We start from the raw sequence: 19,097 nt of genomic DNA on the forward strand, positions 1-19,097 counted from the left end.
AATCCACCTGTAAAAATACATGGCAAAATTACAGAAAACCAAAAACAAAGAAAAAATCCTAAAAGTGGCCAGAGGAAAAGGCAAATTGACATCAAAGGAGAAACTACTGGATTGAAAATAGATTGCTATGATTAAAACAGGTCAGTTGACAATGGACTAGCATCTACAAAGTGGTAAGAGACAGTAACTGTCAACCTAGATTTTATACCCTGATCAACTCTCATGCAACAGCAAAACCAAATAAAGAAATTTTCAGAAAATGAAAACTAAGAACATACCATTCATAGGTCTTCGCTGGGAAACTTGAACTGAGTAAAAAGGAGTAGGATGTAAGACACAAAAGTAAGAAAAGTGAGTAAAGCTTACCATGCACTGGCTTTATAAAACAATGACAAACACAAATTTGTAGGATATGAAACAAATCAAACCAAAAGACTAGACAACAATAACATGTAAAAACAATGGAGTATGGTTTAAATGAAAGTATTGCATGATTCTTGAAGCTTCAAAGAAAGGACCGATTATCAACTTCATTTAGACTTTTAAAGTCAACCATACATGTTTAAAATGTTGATTCATGTCATTAAAAAAATAGAATGACTCCTGGTGGAGGGAGAAAATGTGCTTAATTTAATAGAAAGGAAACAGGAGAAAAGGCAAAGAAACCACAAAATAAAATTATAGAAAAAAATACATATCTATATTCACTATACATACAAAGCAAATAAGCTCTCTGGTGGAAGAACAAATTGTCAGATTATAAAACAAAACAAAAATCCATGTCTGTGCTTCTAAGTTTTAGGAGGAGAATTAATTCACAGGGGCATAAACACGAAATCATTTTCTTTTTTCCAGGGACTGCCCTGATACTGTGCTGTGTCAACCCTTCCTTTTCAGCAGACTATTCTGCACCATAATGACATCGTGCTGAAATTCCAATATATTTTGTCACTTTCTATTATCAGAAAAGTCTCATTCCACTCTTAGTCCAAACTATATTTGAACTTCACTGTGAAACAACTATGTGCTCCCCCTCCCAACTGCAATTCAGGCTGAATCTGTCTGAGCATGAAGAACCCACGGAGCTAAGCAGGGGTCTCTTCCAGCCCTCCTCCTGTCCCTCTTCCCTGGCCTTCTTTGCCCTGACTCTGGCCAGGGCCTTTGCAAGCCTCCATTCTGACTTTGAGAGTTTACAAAGGAAGGAGAGTCTGAAGCCATAGGACCTTCTTTCAACTTAGCTCTACCTGTGCCCACCGGCTTGCATGGCAGTATTCAGGGGTCTTCCTGACTCCTTATGACCTGAGAATCACTCGCAGAGAAGTGTCTGCACCTCTTTCTGGGGTAGGCATCCCATCCTGTGGCAAGTCGCCATGTGAGCAGCCTCAGAAACCCATCCCTCCCTCCATGCTGCTTTGTAGGAAGGTAAGAAGGTGCTGGGTCTCTACTGCAGCCCAGGCTGGAGAGGAGCTGTAGGGTGTGGAGTAACCCACCTCTTCCCTATATTAGGGCCCTCCTTCAGAAATCTCACCCCGAAACCCTCTGTGTCTCATTGGGCCCATGTCCTTCAGGAGACACACACCAAGGACCCTTTGTTTCTCCCCTTAATGGAAGAGGGAGACTGAAAAGGGCCCTGTGTGGATTCCTGGGCTCCAGAAAAGGAGACCAAGTCTGCTCTGTACGTGTTCAGAGTTAATCACTGGAGAAAAAAGACATACCACAAACACTAACCAAAAAAAAAGCTGGGACACCAATACTATCCAATACAATAGGCTTTAATGAAAGAGGCGTTACTAGGATAAAAACTGTCAAAATATTAGAGAAAAAAATAAAGTTCAATGTACCTAACGACGTGCCCTCAAAAATACATAAAGCTGCTGGGTGCTGGTGGCTCCAGCCTATAATCCTAGCTACTCAGGAGGCAGAGATCATGAGGATTGCAGTTCCAAGCCAGCTTCAGCAAATAGTTCACAGGACCCTATCTCAAAAAAACCCTTTACAAAAAAGGGCTGGTGGAGTGGCTCAAGGTGTAGACCCTGAGTTCAAGCCCCAGTACTGAGAAAAAAAAAAAAAAAAACCCTAAAGCAGCACATACAGAATTATCACAATGAGCTGGGAGCCAATGGCCCATGCCTGTAATCCTAGCTAATCAGGGGGATCATGGTTCAAAGCCAACCCAGGCAAATAGTTCTCAACACCCTATCTTGAAAAAACCCATCACAAAAAAAAACCAAAAAGTCTGGCAGAGTGGCTCAAGTGGTGAGAGCACCTGCCTACCAAGCATGAGGCCCTGAGTTCAAACTCCAGTGTCAAAAAAAAAAACCACACACACGTCACAGTGAAATTCCCCCAACCTTTTTTTTTTTGGTGACACTGGGCTTGAACTCAGGTCCTCATACTTGCTAGGCAGGCACTCTACAACCTGAGCCACTCCACCAACCCTGGTTTATTTTGTGCACGTTGGGTATTTTTGAGATAGGGTCTCATGAACTATTTGCCCAGGCTGACTTTGAAATATGATTCTACTGATCTCTCCCTCCCAAGTAACAAGGATTATAGCTATGAGCCACCAGCACCTCCCATTATGGGGAAATGGGATATTTCCATATACCTCTTTCAGTAATTAATAAATAAAAATTAGTAAAGATATAGGAAAATCTGAAAAGCATTTTAACTAGCTTTATCTAAACAATTAGAGACTTTATGCTCTTTTCAAGAATTTACAAAAACTGGCTGCAAAGCAAATCACAACAAATTCCAAATAACTTATTTCATTTAGACTGCCTTTTTTTCCCCAGTGCTGGGGACTTATACATGCTAGGCAAGTGCTCTTCTACATCCCTGGTCCTTCAGACTGCTCTTTAAAACACAATGTGATAAAGTTAGAAATAAATAAAATGGTAAATAGAATGTTTTTTAAAGAGAATAAAAATTTATTGAAGAAAATACAAAACAATGTTGTTTTTTAGAACAACACTTACTAAAATAAGGTCATAACAAAATTTCAGCTGATTACAGAATATTTAATATTGACATTTAAATATATGCTTGGTAATACTGAGGGAGAAAATATATCAAGAGTATACAAAATTATAGAAGTAACTTCATATTAAACATGTCACCGTATGAAACAAAATACTGAGAAACAGAGAAGAAGGAACTGCTGCAAGATGCAACAGGGGAGATGCAAAGGCCCCCCATGGATGCCTAAAACCTCAGATAGTACAGGTCCTCCCTGCCAAAATTCCAGAATGCTCAAGTCCCTTATACAAAATGGTAAAATATTTATGTAATCCTCCCACATACTTTAGATCATTTTTAGATTACATATAGTACCTAATATATATAATCTATTGCTATGTACATACTTGTTACACAGTATTGTTTAAAGAATATTGACAAGGAAAAAATTTTGTACATGTTCAGTACAGATGCGATTTTAAAAATATTCTGGATCCAAGATTGGTTGAATTTGGGGATCCAGAATCCATGGGGCCAACCGTATATGCTATGTTTTTTCCTACCCATGCATACCTATGATGAAGTTTAATTTATAAATTAGGCTGATGATAAAGAGGGCTACTGAGTGCCTAAAGGTAGCATAGACAGTGTGGATACACTGGAACACGGGATGATTCATGTCCAGACTGAAACAGATTTCATCACACTCAGAATGGTGTGCAATTCAACTTACAAATTTTTTGTTTATTTATTTATTTATTTATTTTGGGCAGTAGTAGTGTTTAAACTCAGGACCTTGCACTTGCTAGGCAAGTGCTCTACCACTTGAGCCACACCACCAGCCCCCAAATTGTTTATTTCTGAAATTTTCCATTTAATATTTTCAGGCTACAGTTAACCATGGATAACTAAAGCCATGGATAAATGGGGAGACTGCAGTTCTGCTCTGCAGATTCAACAAACCTCAGATCAAATATATTTGGGGAAAAAATTATGCTGCACTGAACGTGTATAGAATTTTTTATTCTTGATATTATTCCCTAAACCACACCATATAATAACAATTTACTTAGTGTTCACATTGTTTTAAGGATTATAAGTAATCTAGTTGTGCTTTAAAGTATATGGGACATTTGTGTAGGTTATATTCAAATACTATGCTATTTCCAGGATCCTGGAACCAATCCCCCGTGGATACCAAGTATCATAAATGTATGCAAACAATAACAATAACAAAAAGATGGTAACCTTAATAGGTTACTGCAACAGATGGGAAGTGGTACTGTTGATGTGAAGTAGGCTGTTAAAAGATTAAAGATAGGAGCCCTGGCTCACGCCTGTAATCCTAGCTACACAGGAGGCAGAGATCAGGAGGATCCCTGTTTGAAGCCAGCTCAGGCAAATAGTTCATGAGACCCTATCTCAAAAAAAAAAAAAAAATCCATCTCCCAAAAAAGGGCTGGCTAAGTGGCTCAAGTTGTAAGAGTGCCTGCCTAGCAAGTGTGAGGCCCTGAGTTCAAATCCTAGTGCTACCCAAAAAAAATTTAAAGGTAGGAGATGAACCAATTTGGGATATAAAATGACCACCTGTATAGCTATCTTAAACAAACAAAAAATGTCATTTTTTCAAAATGACCAGAAGGCAAAACAGGTCTTGTCTGGGGGTTGGTACCAGTGGGGGGCAGATAAAAGGATAGGAAAAGACAAACGAGGGTGAATATGTATGAATATGCAAAAATGAGAACTGTTGAAACTGTTCTAAGAGGAGAATGATGAGGGAGTGAATTTAACAAGGTATATTATAAGCACTTTTGTAAATGTCACAATGTACCCTCAGTACAACAATAATATGATAAAAATAAAATTAAAAAAGATTAAAGATATATCCAGGTGTGATGGTAAATGCCTGTAATCCCAGCACTTGGGAAGTAGAGGCAGGAGGATCAGAAGTTCTTTAAAAGTTTTGTGGCACTGGGATTTGAACTCGGAGAGGCAGGCACTCTACCTTTGGGTCAGGGCTCCACCCCGATCAGTTCAAGGCTAGTGAACTTTTTTTCCTAGTGGAAAAAAAAAATTGAAGATATATAGATAGATAGATAGATATAGATATAGATATAGATATAAATATATCATTAAACTTGGGGAAACCTTATAAAATAAGATTTAACTACTATGTGAATGGTGAAAAACAAAAAGTACTTTAGAAAGTAGACTATTAATATAAAAGCAGAATTTCTTAAAAATACTCAGTCCATAAACTGGCAAAGAGGGGGTAGAGGGATTTCACCTTAAATCACACAGAAAAGAACCATAAGATGGTAGATTTAAGTGCAATCATATCATAGGAGGAATAACTTCTAATGTTCTATAGCACAGTAGGATAACTAAGGTTGACAACAGTTAATCGAATATCTCAAAATAGCTAGCAGAGGGCTGGGAGTGTAGCTCAGTGGTAGAGCACTTGCCTCCCGCGGGTGAGGCCCTGAGTTGAATCATAAGCCTCAAAAAAAAAAAAAGAAGAAGAAGAAGAAGCTAAAAATAACAACAACAACAAAAAGAAGCTAGTAAACTAGTAGAAGGATTTTGAATATTCCCAACACAAAGAAATGATAAAAGTCAGAGGTAACTAGTATGCCAGTTGCCCGTGTATGCTTGTATGGAATGTTGAGATGTCACACTGTACCCCATAAATACATACAATTACTATGTGTCAATTAAAAATAAAGATATCATAGCAGTAATTACAGTAAATGTTTGGTAACAGGGCTAATATCCAGTATATATATATATATATATATATATATATATATATATATATATATATATAGCTTTGTGTGGGTACTGGAGTTTGAACTCAAAGCTTTAGGCAGGCACTTTACTACTTGAGCCATGCCCCCAGCCCTTTTTTGGCTTTACTTATTTTTCAGGTAGGGTCTCAGGTTTTTGCAGGGGTAGCCTCAGTCTGTGATCCTCCTACCTATCCAGCTACCTCCACATAGCTGGGATCAGAGGCATGCACCACCAAGCATGGCCCCCAGAATATATTTTTTCCAAAACGCCTGTAAACCGATAAGAAAAAGACCTTACAACAAAAACACTGATGAAGAATACGAAGAGGAAGTTCGTAGGGGAAGAAACCTGGTGTCAGTACTGTAAATGTGAAAAGACACTCAACTTCCTTAAGGAGGAAAACACAAACACAAATGTAAATGAAGTAACTACCACTTCCCAGTCGTTCTTGGCAAATGCTGGAAGTCCCATATCACTAAATGATGGCGAAGACTTGAAAACACCGAGTCATGCGTTGTTGGGGAAGAGTAGGCACCACACCTCGCCATCGCTCCTGTGAAAAGCCTAGGAAAGCTGAGGTGCTCCTGTCACCCAGTTCTGTCCGGTGTCTCTCCTGGAGACCTTGTCCAACAGTGCACCATGAGAGGTGTAGGCAGACTGTTGCTGGCAGCAAGTTTGTTTTCATTCCCCTCAGGGGATGGAAAGTAAATCCGAGTTTAAGTATTGAGTGAAATACTATATAGTGGTTAAAATGAATACACCAGATAGGCTTGTTTACACATGCTTACATCTCAAAAGCACAACGATCCATGAAAAAAAAGCATCAGGATAGGAGTTGAATAATGTCATTTGCAAAAAAATTTAAAATACCAAGCCAGTAGTTTGTATTTTGTGCATGTAGTTTGCATTGTTTGTGGGTGGTAGGAAATGCATAAAGACATTTAATGACACAGGATGCAGTGACCTTGGCCTTCTCTTCATCCATAACTTTCCATTTTTAAAGACAGATCTGAATGTATGGCTCTTTCTCCTGTTGCCTTCCAAGGCCAACGGCACTCCTGACCTCCCTGGAGTTCCAAGAGGTGAACAAATACATCCTGCTTTTTCCTCCCTTACTTCCAGTAGAGTTTCATCACCCGTAACCAGGACGCCTGCTTATACTCTCGCCCCTCCCCCCGCCCCCCCCCGTTTTATTTTTTTTCATCTCACTCCCAGATCTTGCCACCTCCTTGGCAGCCAGTAAACATGTGCTTAAGTGAACCTGTCCAGGAAAAGGGGGTCGCCAGTTGGAAGCTCCACCATTCCTTTTGGGACACCTCTCACGGTTAGAAAGAGCTCAGACAAGGGGCAGGAACTGCAACTTGGGGTAAACAAGTCACTCCCCAGTCGGCCTCAGTTTCCTCCTAAACGACCCGTCCGGCCTGTCCAGCCCTAGCGCTCAAGGATTCTAGGAATTCTGTCCCTTCTTGTCGAAAACAACATTCAGGCTTTTCACAAAAGCACCCACCCCCTGTGCTACCCTTGCAACGACAGCCCGCTTCCCTGGAACCCGGGCTGCACCGCGCCGGTCACATGAACTCCGGGCTCTCTCTGGTGTGACGGCTTTCTCAGATCCCTTTGTGCGCGCAGGTTTTGAAAGGGAACGACCCCGGGTCCTGGGTTTGAGAGGCGCAGGGCGCCGCGGGAGGCAGGCTGTCGGAGCCAATCGACCCGCCTCCAGACCCCAGCACGTCGCCGGGGCTGCGCGCTCCCAATTCCGCGCTGCCGCCCGCCTCCGGTGTCGCCCGAGGGTGCCGGGCCGGCGAGGAGCCCAGGTGAGCGGCCCGAGGGTCCCGGGGTGGTGGGGGGAGGCCCAGCGGCTCGGCCCGGGCTCCACGACGGGCTGCCCGGGCTCAGGGCGTGTCCGTCCCGGCTGCTCGCTCGACACTGTTCGCTCCTACCGGCTGTAGATGGAGCTGTCTGGGTTCCGGCAGCCTCCGACGAGCCTCGGAGTGTTTCTCTTTAAACGGCCTGAGAGGGACATGCCTCCCAGGATGCAGTTTGTATCAACATGGCAGCTGCTGTGCAGCTCCCCTGCTGAAGAGGCGCCGGGACGGCAGCGCAGCTCGCAGCCGGGGCCGGGGCCGGAGCCGGGGGTCGCAGCGGCCGCCGCAGAGGGGCGGCGCGCGGGCCGGGGGCCGCTGCTGAGCGCCGGGTCCCAGCTCGCGGCCGGGGCGCAGCCCGCTGGGTCGCCCGCACAGCCGCGCGCCCCGCTCCGACGCCGCCGCCGCCGCCGCCGCCCGGGCCCCGCGCCCGCCCGCCCGCCCGCCCCGCGCGCTCCGAGCAGGCCGGGGCCCGACGGCCGCGCAGCCCCGGCGGGGAAGGCAGGGCCGGGCCGCGCCGCCTGCCAAGAGGACCCGGCGGCGGGGCCTGCGTGGAGCCGCGCGCGGCGGCGAAGGCAGCGGCGGCGAAGGCGGCGGCGGCGGCGGCGGCGACTCGCGGGGCGCGGGCCGGACAGCGCAGGGCCATGGCCGAGGCGGCCCCGGCTCCGGTGAGGGCGGCCCGAGCGCGCACGGACGCGCGGCCTCGGGGCCCCGGGGACGGCCTGCGTGTCCCGGGCTCGGCGGCCCGGCCTGGGGTCTCGGTAAGGGACACAGCGCTGCGACGTTGGCGGGGGAGGGGGCGCCCTGGAGGGTTCGCGCGCGCCTGGTGGGGGCGGGGGTCTGCGACTGCGGCCGGGCGGAGGGGGGCGGGGGGATCGGCGGCCGTCCGTGCGAGGCTGCGCGGCTGCCGGGCCCGGGACACACGCGGCCCGAGGTGGGGCGCCGGCGGCGCGCTCGCTCCCTGCGGAGCCGGCTCTGCGTCCGTCGGGGTGGCCGCCGGCACGTTTTCCGCAGAGCTCAGCCCTGCGGAGCCTCTCCCGGCCTGGGCGCGGCGCTGACGCGGCTCTCCCATTTCGCAGAGCGGAGACACTGAGGCACAGACACCTGGCGGCGACCTGCCCTGCTTGCCCCAAGGTCACGTAGCGAGTCATCCGTGGCACGGAGCCCGCAGCCCCGGAAAGGCCTGCCCGGCGGGCTGCGAATCTGGACGGGGATGGGGCGGCTCTGGCGGCGGTCCCCTACACACACCCCCACCTGGAGGGTGTCCGGGGCTGGCCGGGCGGAGGCGGTGGCCCGTCGAGGGAGGAGGGGGAGGCCGGGCAGCGCCTAGCCCAGCGTCTCCGTGGTGGAGAGCAGGGACTCTATGGTCTCGTCCGCCTGGAGGGCCCTGAGCCAAACTTGGGGTGCCTTGATGCTTGGAGTCTGGGGAGCGAGCTCCTGAGGGACCTAGGGGCTGAGGTTCCTATTCAGTGGGTCATTGTTAAAAAGCTATGGTTAAGCGCCCTCACTCCCCCTAGTCTCCCACCCCCCTGCTCTTTGAGGTACCCACCCTGGCAGTACTAGTTAGGTTTACTGCACGGCAGTCCGTGCCTTGAGTCTCAGTTTCCTACTGTGTACAGGAAGGGAGTGGGATGTATGACTTCCTAAAAGCCTCCCAGTTTTTAAAATAATTACAATAATAAAAGCCCTGGGAGATAAGATGAAATAAAGGTTTTTTACATGCATACCTCTGGGCTTAGGTCTCCAAGGCCCTTTAAATATGGTATGTTATTCTGGGTGAACCATCCTGGGTCTTGGAAGAAAACGATGCAGCTTTGTAGTAAGTCAGATATGTGTGGTTATGCATGTTTCTACTAATATGGCATGAATCCTGAAGAGACTCTATCCACTTATGACACGGGGAAGGAAGGGACATTAAATCCTAAGAAAATTTCATCCTAAGAAATGGTTCAGAAGAATTTGAATCCTCCCCCCGCCAAGCAGTTTGAGAATCTGAGCTTATTCATTTTAAATCTATTTGCTTAGGTAAGATCAAGCCACAGGTTTACTGGGACTGATGACATTATAAACAGGGGTTAGGGAGGAAACCCCTCCTGTGCCTCCTCATCCCTTACCAGTCCTCCAAATCCCTAAATGAAGAGGGACAGTCTCATAGTAGAGACCAATGAAATAGTATTTTTACTTGAGCTCTGATTAGACGGTGTAGCAAAGATGCTTTGCTTACTGTTGTACTTACTGCACTGGAGCTGTTTTTCTTTTTTCATTGTTTCAGGTAAATCCCTGTATTACTCCTGAGGCTAACCTGGCCTTCAGGGATTTTTCCTCTCTTCCTACTAGTTGTTGGAAAATACCCTAATCCCCCTGAAGACAGCCATAATATGCCTATTGTGTTGTCCTGCATAATCCCTTTACCTCTGTGTGAGGCTCCTACCTGAGGAGCCATCCAGTCCTACCTTCATCTGTAACACTGAAGGGCTGAGAGGTAGCTAAATTGATCAACCTTCAAGTTTAGGGAGTCTTTGAACTCCTTCAGTGTTTGCAGAATTTTGCATGTGTATCCTTATTTATTTTTTCAGGAGGAGAACCCAGAACTTTCATTAAGTTTTCATTAGGGGGCCCCTGACCCCACTTTAAATGGTGATGTCTTTAGGGACATCCTACCTTGACCACACAGTAGTAAAAACTCCCTCAGGTCTGTGTGAACCTCCAAGCCTCTGATTCAGAGCACAGACCTACCAGCTGCCTCCCTTGACAGTTGAAGCCCAGAGTCAACCTATGGGCTCTGGAGCTAGGCAGCTGTGTGATCTGGGGCAAGTGACTTAGCCCCTCCAGTCCTCAGTCCCCAGTGTCCTCATGTGCTAAGTGTAGATAGTAATTCTAGTAGTGCCTATTTCGTAGGTTTTGTCAAGCTTAAGTGAGATCATTTAAAATGCTCATCACAGTTCACGGCAGATCGCTATTCCTGACTAAGTATCTATTGGATTATCATTTCTCAAAGATCTTCTGCTGAACAGGGTCTTGAATCTTCAGTCCTTCACTTAGAAGTATGGTGCTGTTTCAGTTAAGCCACCTTATATGAATAAACAAACAAGTTTAAAAAAAGGAAGTTTAGAAGCTATGAAGTAGGTTTATACAAGTCTTTGGTAGGTAACTGAAGAAACTTCATTAGTTATCCCAATAATTTTATTTGTAACTCATCAGTTTACTATGTAGTCATTTATCAGTATATATACTATATGTCAGGCTGGATATCAGGATATGCTAATTTTCAAATAAAGAAAATGGAAGTTTTAATTACTTTAGAGATCAGTTTGTATAGAGCATAGTGAGAGAGCAGATTCATTGAAGAAAGACTATGAGATGGACAAATATTGTCCAGTAAGTAAAGAATGATTATCTGTATGGGTAAATACAGAGTTAATCACTCAGAAGAGCATGGTTTCACCTTCTTGATGGTTCAAGAATTCTTTCAACATGGATGTGGCACGGTGGGAAATGGAGAGTGAGGCTCATTGAAGTCCCAAAGGAAACTGATCTTTATTCTGGCTCTAGTCCCCACCACTCTTGACACAAGTCTCAAAATTGGTTGGCTTATGCACTGCTTCCCACTCTTCCAGGCCTTCTTTCTTCCTCATTCCCCATCTCAGGAACCACAGAGAGGAAAACCGGGCAGAGTACACCTATCACAGTGAACCATCTGCTCAGGAGACCTAGGCTCCTGTAGAAGACTGAAATTATCTACTTCAGCTGTCTCCAGGTCTCTCTCTGCTTACAGCAGAAGCCATTCCCACATGTCCAGAAGCCTATCCAACCTCTGCAGACTTTTATGGATTAGGACACTAAGAACAGAGAGGTCAAATAACCAGGCCAGCATGACACAGGCAGCCATAGGTTTTGATAGAGCCAAGTGTTTTAATCCTCATCCAATACCCTCACCTCACCACCACTCATAAGATGATAGCTGTGAAATGTGTGTTGTGAACAACAAGATGGCTGTATAGAAAATAGAAGGTGGCATAGCTGTCTTTTATTTGTTGTTCATAATAGCTTTATTACTGATGTCTAAATCAGTGCTGCAGTCTTAAGAGATTTGCATTCATGTAGCATATCTTATTGCTACAAAAACTAAAGAATTTTTAATGTGAGAGCTTATCTTTGGGATTTATTTTGCCAGCTGAAGATGGTGACCTTCAATCCTGTCTTGTCCTATCTTTCTTTGAACACAGGTCCAGCAGCTGGATATGGAAAACCAACGCTCATCACCTCTCCCATTCTCCACCGTTCTGCCGGAAGAAACCCTGCATCGGGCTCCTGCTGGACTTCCGCGAGAAACTCTGTTCCCTTCCCGAATTCTTCCCCCAAAAGAAGTTCCTTCTTTGTCTCCCACCACTCCCCAGCAAGGCTCCCAGCCCCAGACTTCCAGTGCTCCCAAGCAAGAGACTTCAGGCCAGATGCCACATGCCCTCCAGAAGGGACCTTCACTCCTATATCCTGCAGCTTCTGAGCAAGACACGCATCATCAGGGCCCTCTGGCTTCCCAGGAAGAGACCCAGTACCCCCTCTCAACTGCTGCTGAACAGGAACTACCCCTTCTGACCCACTCCACCCACCATCAGGAAGCCTCACTCCACTCCCCTGAAGTTCCTGAGAAAGACCCACTGACCCTTTCCCCTACAGTTCCTGAGACTGACATGGACCCCCTGCTTCAGAGCCCCATTTCCCAAAAGGACATCCCCTTCCAGTCCTCTCCTGCAGCTCAGAAGGAACAGCCACTGCCCACAGCGGAGATCACCCGCTTGGCCATGTGGGCTGCCGTCCAAGCGGTGGAAAGGAAACTAGAGGCCCAAGCCATGAGGCTACTGACCCTGGAGGGCAGGACCGGGACAAATGAAAAAAAGATAGCTGACTGTGAGAAGACAGCTGTGGAGTTTGCAAACCATCTGGAGAGCAAGTGGGTTGTGCTGGGAACGCTGCTGCAGGAGTATGGACTACTGCAGAGGCGGCTGGAGAACATGGAGAACCTGCTGAAAAACAGAAATTTCTGGATCCTGAGGCTGCCCCCAGGCAGCAATGGAGAAGTTCCCAAGGTACACCTATCCCACCTGGGGATTCCCAAGTAAATGATCTGAATCAGAACTCATTTTAGGAATTTAGTTTAACTGAAAGAAAGGGAAAATGATGGTTGAGAAAGAAAATGTCATGATCACTAGTTGCCAGTGTTTCTTCACCAAGAACAGGATGCACCAAAAGCAAATTAGTTCTTCTGTTGATAAAAGCACAGGATGGTACAGAAATAGCCCAGGGATGGTGATGGTCCTCTTAGAAAGGCAAGGGGGCAGTCAATAGACTGGTTCATGATACCTGAGGATAGAGGCAGAGCCTTTACAGTCAGCCCTCCATACCCTCGGGTTCTGCATCCCTGGTTCTCCTAGCCATGGATAGAGCATATGTGAGAAAAGAACATTGCATCTGCACTGAATGCATAGAAATGTTTTTCTTGTCATTATTCCCTAAACAATATAGTTTGACAACTATTTACCTAGCACCTACGTTGAGTTAGGTATTATAGATCATCTAGAGGTGATTTAAAATGTACGGGAGGGTGTGCATAGGCTCTTTGCTAATACTATACCATCATATATAAGGGACTTCAGCATCCTTAGGTTTCATATCCTGGAGGTTCTGGATCTAATACCTTCCATTAATTAATTGTTCATCCTTGGAGTGGATAGAGGGAGAATACAGGTTAAATGTTACAAGCTCTGTGCTTCTCAACATTTTTGTCAGTTCACTTATAATTCATGTTAATACCAGTAAATCTGATTTTAAGAGGTACCCTTAAAAGCTAGAGAACAGGTCTTAATCTTATTTTCCAAAAGGTTCTGAAGGAGCTCGAGTATGGGCTGGTTTTCTGTTCCTCTGTGCTGCTGCCCCATTTCACAGCCTAACCTTAGGTGGGGAGTGGACTGTGTCTCCAGGCCAGCACTTGAGCTTTTTGTACACATGAACCCCTGGAGATCTCATTAACAATAAGCTGAGTTAGGTCCAGGGTGGGGCCCAAGCTCTGCATTTCCAGCAAGTTCCCTGGTGCTGCTATTGTTGGTTCACAAACCATGCTTTAAAGCAGTAGGGGTTGTCCTGAGAAGTGGAAGGAACCAGGCAAGACTGGTCCCATTCTCTAGCCAGGACAGTGGCCTGACTTCCAGAGGGATCCTGATGAAGACTCAGGGTGTAAGTTTGAGCTTTCCTAGTCCTGAGGGAGGGGAGGGGGTTGAAATCCAGTGTCTTGGGACTTGACAGCCTGTGGCTGCCATCCTGTTGGTCCAGGCTGACCTCATTATATGGTTTCAGGTCCCTGTCACTTTTGATGATGTCGCCGTCCATTTCTCTGAGCAGGAGTGGGGAAACCTATCTGAATGGCAGAAGGAGCTCTACAAGAATGTGATGAGAGGCAACTACGAGTCTCTGGTTTCCATGGGTAAGGACAAGGGGCTACCTTGACACTGGTGTAAGATCCTTTCAGAAACTTAGGGGGTCTGAACCCCCAGTAGCACCAACAGAGGAAAGCAAGGCAAATAAAATTTTAGAGAGCACAACAAATTAAAACAAATGCCCTGTATACCTGCTTCAGTCAGTGCAGCACGGGTCAGAACAGCGTGTACACAGAGACCCCACTGTATAGATTAGCTCTTGGTGATGCTGGAAGAAGCAGACCTAGACATTGGGGGTCTCTCACCATCAGAGTATTTTTCCCACGGACTCTTTTTTAAAAATTCATTTGTCCAGCAAATTCTTACAAGAAAAAAACGGGAGAAAACAGACGTACCAAGAACCTGCTTCATACCAGCAGAATGCCAAGTGCTTTCCAAGAAAGCCCAGCTCTGCCACGAGGGACATAAGACAAGGGATAGCATTCCGTGTTTTCTTATCCAAATGACTGAACACTGACATCCCACAGGTCCTCATCCCCATTGTACAGAAGAGGCTGTGAGTAGGGAAATTAAAGGCTCACCCTAGGTCCTAATCAGTCACACAGGTCTGTCTTAACCCAAAGTCTGTAGATTCTTGTTTTTATTAATGTTTAGGGAAGGCCAAATGCCAACGGCTCACCCTCATAATCCTTGCTACTTGGTAGGCAGAGATTGGGGGGGATCATCTCCAAAATAAGCAGATCAAAATGTACTGGAGGCTTGGCTCAAGCAATAGAGTGCCTGCTTTACAAGTGCAGAGTCCTGACTTCAAATCCCAATCCCGCCCCAAAAAGATAATATTTAGGGACAAAAACTTGGAAAATGTACTTTATATGTATCCTTTGCTCTGCTATGAAGAACTCTTTGGCATATACCAAAAAAAATTTTAACATTAAGTAGTACACTGTTGGATAGAAACTTTGATTCATGCTAGAAATTGCTAATTTTATATATAATTTTCATTCGATAACCTTATTCCTTTTTTTTTTCTTTTTGGTGACACTGGGGTTTGAACTCAGAGTCTGACCACTCATACTGCTTGAGCCACCTTGCCAGCCCTTTATTGGGGATGAGTTTTTTGAGATAGGATTTCTCAACCTATTTGCCTGGGGCTGGCTTGGAACCATGATCCTCCTGATCCAGATCTGCCTCCTGAGTAGCTAGGATTACAAGTGTGAGCCACCAACACCTGACATTTATCCCATTTTTTAAATTATTTTTTTAATACATACATAATTGTGAAAATTCAACAATTAGACTGATACAATCGAGCAACCTCCACCCACTCACCAGTACCACCCCCAGAGAGAACTACCACTGATTCTGCTTTTTTTCATCTTTTTCTGTGCATGTGTGAACTGCACACAAATGCATGTTTGCTGAACACACGGTGGGGTTTGTACAGATACTGTACTGATTGGTATGCCATGGACAGCTTGCCACGGCAGCACATGTGGACTTCCTTAGAGAGACAGTGCAGTACCCAAACACTGGCTGTTGACCTTGCTGTTGTTGGTGAACAGTAGTTGCTTCTGTCTTTCTCATGGTTACAAAGTGCTGTGATCAACAGCTCTGTGTGTGCACTTGCCTGAGAGTTTCGAGAGTATGGAGTAAAGAGTTTACATTGCAGTTTTATGGCTATTGTCATGGAGCCCATGAACCAGTTTACGGGTTTCTGCAACAATGCATGAAACACCATTTCTCCATACCCTGGCCTGATCCAAGCTCTTCTATTTTAAATATTTGTCTTTTTGATAGGTGAAAAATGATACATCATTATTTTAATATGTATTTATTTGATGATTAGTGAACTTGTGCATCTTTTTATATATTTACTGGCCATTTGTATTTCTTCTATAAATTACCCGATTATATCTTTCTTTTTTTTTTTTTACTAATTATAGAGGTTCTTTATATGTAATTATGAATGTTAACAATTTGCCATATACGATAAATATGTGTATAATATTTTGCAGTTTCTTCATCTTTAAATTTCAAAAGAAATTTAAACTTCTGGTTGGGGACTGAGCCCAGAGCCTCACGCATGCTAAGCACAGGCTTTACCACAGAGCTGCACTGCCCTACCCGTAAACCATTTCAATGTAAAGAAATCAGTCATCGTTTTGTTTTATGCCTTTTGAATTTTACCAGGATTTGTTTTTTACTTTATAAAATTTCAAATACTGTTTTTTGTCATAAAAACCTGGACACACACACACACACACCCTCCCCCCCCCCCCCCCAGGAAAGAGGGTAAACACTTGACTGTTTCTTTTCCAACATTGCCAGACCTCAGCAGAGGGGCTGTTCCTATGTCACCAACATGCAGTGCCACCTCTTTTCATAGTGTATTTTCCTTCCTTCTGCCCAGACTATGCAATTTCCAAACCAGACCTCATGTCACAGATGGAGCGTGGGGAAAGACCAGCCATGCAGGAGCACGAAGACTCTGAGGAGGGTGAGACGCCTACAGACCCCAGTGCTGGTGAGTAGTGAGTGCGTAGCCCAGGGCCCTGCATCCTGGGTCTTTTCAGTACTCAGGAGACCCCAGCTTGGGGCAGGACCTGAAGGAGCCTGGTAGCAGGCTGTGCATAAAGGAGACCTGCGGGTGCAGGAATCTGCTTGGGTCCCCCATGATCACTAGTGGCCCAGGTTATTGATAAATAGGAATGCCACAGAGTTCATTGTCTCGGGTTTTTTGACATGACCCAGAGTCACTTCACTCTTTGTAGGAAATAAAGCAAGAAATACAAAGAAAGCATTCACGGGTTAGTGCTTAGGGCTGGGGAAGTGGCTCAAGTGGTAGACACTTGCCTAGCAAGGAACTAGTGCTTATTCCTTCTAGAGCTTCCCAGAGAAGGCCCATGTCCTGATTCCTGCAGCAGTGAGAGGAAGGATAAGGGGTAGGCCTGAACTTTATAGGAAACATTCTGAAGTGCAGTTAGATGGGATCAGCAGATAGGCCACATAGCCCAGGTGCACCTGGTATCAGGCTGCCTGTTTTAAATTCAGTTCTTCTGCTTACTAGCAGTGTTGATCTTTTTGGAGTCTCAGTTTCCTCATTCACAGCATAGGACTGGTCCTAAGATTAACACTGGGGCCTAGCATGAGGATTGGAATGTCACAGGCTCAGTAAACACAACCGTGGTCCTGGAGGGTTGTCCCCTTCACAGTGGCTGATCAGTAACCCACAGACACTCACTGCTGGTGCTTTCCTGGTGCATAGTTAGCTTTTGAAGGCTCTGCTTTGAAATTCCCTTTGGACTTGTAACCCTTGCTTTGAAGGTCTTCAGTAGAAATACATGCTTGCCTTGGTGGGCACATACGACCAGTGAGAATAGTCAAACATCATTGGATCATATCTATAAAAGGGGATGATCCAGCAAGAGAGCTCAGTTTGGGACCAACAGCCAGCCTTATTATGAATTAATGTCGTTGATTTGGGAACTTACAAACTGCCTATACGGTATTCCAAGAACACTGAGTAATGTCAGTCCCATGTACTAAGAGGGACAATAAATTATGGGAGAGGTGGGCTTTTGTGAAAATATAAGTACTGGTCTATCTCAGAGAAATCCAGTGTTGGTATTTTCTAGGGATGATGTGCCCAGAGATTCAAATGAAGGTTGAGGCTGACTCTGAGTTCATATGTTTGAAGACAAAAAAGATGAATTTAAAGTAGATGAGGACAAAGGGTTGGGACCAAAGGGTGGCATGTGGCAGGATAATCTTTTGATTGGAGGAAAATCAGTCTGTACCTGAAAGGTTTGAGTGGCCACATCTGAAAACAAGAGTGTAGTAGAAATGGAGAAATTCAAGGTGAAAGAAATAACAAAGACTGCTTGGGAAGGAGAAAAATTTGGGAAAGGTGATTTGTGATAAGAAGCCTGAAACACAGCTGACATCCCAAATGGTTTTGAGATTCAACTGCTGCTCTGATAGCATTTTCTTCGAAGGGCTTAGATGGGGAGATTGATCCCCCTTGTTTGTCTTCTTTTTGTATTTTTATCACAGATTTTGGCCCACAGAATAGGGCCAAAATTGAAAAGTAAATGACCCCAGCCCACTCTGCCCTGGGTTGGGTTTGTTCTGACACCCACATGTCCATGGTCTGAGCTTCTGCTAGGCGGTGGTGGCCTCACAGAGCATCCTTGCATGGCTGAACTGCATCATTTTTTCCACTAACCATTTCCATCCCTTTGGAGCCTACAGTAGGAGGGAGGACAAGGTCACTGCTCCACAGAGTAGGCCTTACATAATATCCTGTGTTTAACCAATGGCCATGGACCTGCAGTAGCTGACTAAGAAACTGCAGTTATCAGCCCTCTACCCATACAGGGTAGCCTGTCCTAGCCTGTCTCTTTGTTTCTTCTCCCTAGCAAGATGGCAGCAAAGCCAACCCTGGGCAAAACCCAAAGATGTGATACAAAGAGAGGAAAGTCCAGAAAAGTGAGAACTTTCAGAGTTCTACACATACCAAATGTGACAATTGTATGAATTGACTAAGTAAGTTAATTCAATAAACTATCATCAAATGGTTTTAGGTCCCCAATGGCAAAGAAACCCAAAGAAGATTCAGATATCATTTCTGCTCTCAAAATACTCAGAACAGGAATTCTCATTCATAGCCTTGCACCATAGTCAGGGAGGCCCAGAGAAGGCATACCATCTTCCCCAACAAATGAGCAGGAGCAAAACAAGCCAGAAGACATAGCTGTAATGTGTGTTCTCAAACATTACCACTGAATACATTTGTCTTTCTAGAAAATGACATGTTTTCTTGCCTTGTCTTAAATATTTTAAATACTCATACATTTGGCCTAATAATGTTCTTTAAGAGAGTCTGTAGCATAGAAAAGAATCCAAAATATGGCCTGAGGTACACTAACATATATCCCATTATGGTGGACTGTCTGTAGTTACCGATAATACATTGAGAAAGAGAGAGAGATTGAGAGAGAGGGAGAGAAAGTAGTGTGTGTGTGTGTGTGTGTGTGTGTGTGTGTGTGTGTGTGTG

General features: G+C 45.3%; 1 protein-coding gene across 5 annotated transcripts in view; it reads left to right on the forward strand.

The window, feature by feature from the left end:
• Window positions 1–7,148: 7,148 nt before the first annotated feature.
• Window positions 7,149–19,097, forward strand: part of Znf777 (zinc finger protein 777) — a 28,798-nt gene continuing 16,849 nt past the window's right edge. Inside the window, exons 1-4 of one of the 5 annotated variants that reach the window (XM_020159298.2) lie at window positions 7,149–7,562; window positions 11,837–12,697; window positions 13,962–14,088; window positions 16,452–16,565. In XM_020159298.2, the coding sequence (XP_020014887.1) occupies window positions 11,852–12,697; window positions 13,962–14,088; window positions 16,452–16,565 (1,087 nt within the window). In that variant the 5' untranslated portion in view covers window positions 7,149–7,562; window positions 11,837–11,851. Of the gene's footprint in view, window positions 7,563–8,225; window positions 8,372–8,650; window positions 8,745–8,774; window positions 11,368–11,836; window positions 12,698–13,961; window positions 14,089–16,451; window positions 16,566–19,097 lie in introns of those variants that run through there. The other 4 variants (XM_020159297.2, XM_074061118.1, XM_074061139.1 and 1 more) reach the window with 4 other exon arrangements.

Source organism: Castor canadensis, chromosome 2 (genome assembly GCF_047511655.1).
Source record: "Castor canadensis chromosome 2, mCasCan1.hap1v2, whole genome shotgun sequence".
Lineage (NCBI taxonomy): Eukaryota > Metazoa > Chordata > Mammalia > Rodentia > Castoridae > Castor > Castor canadensis.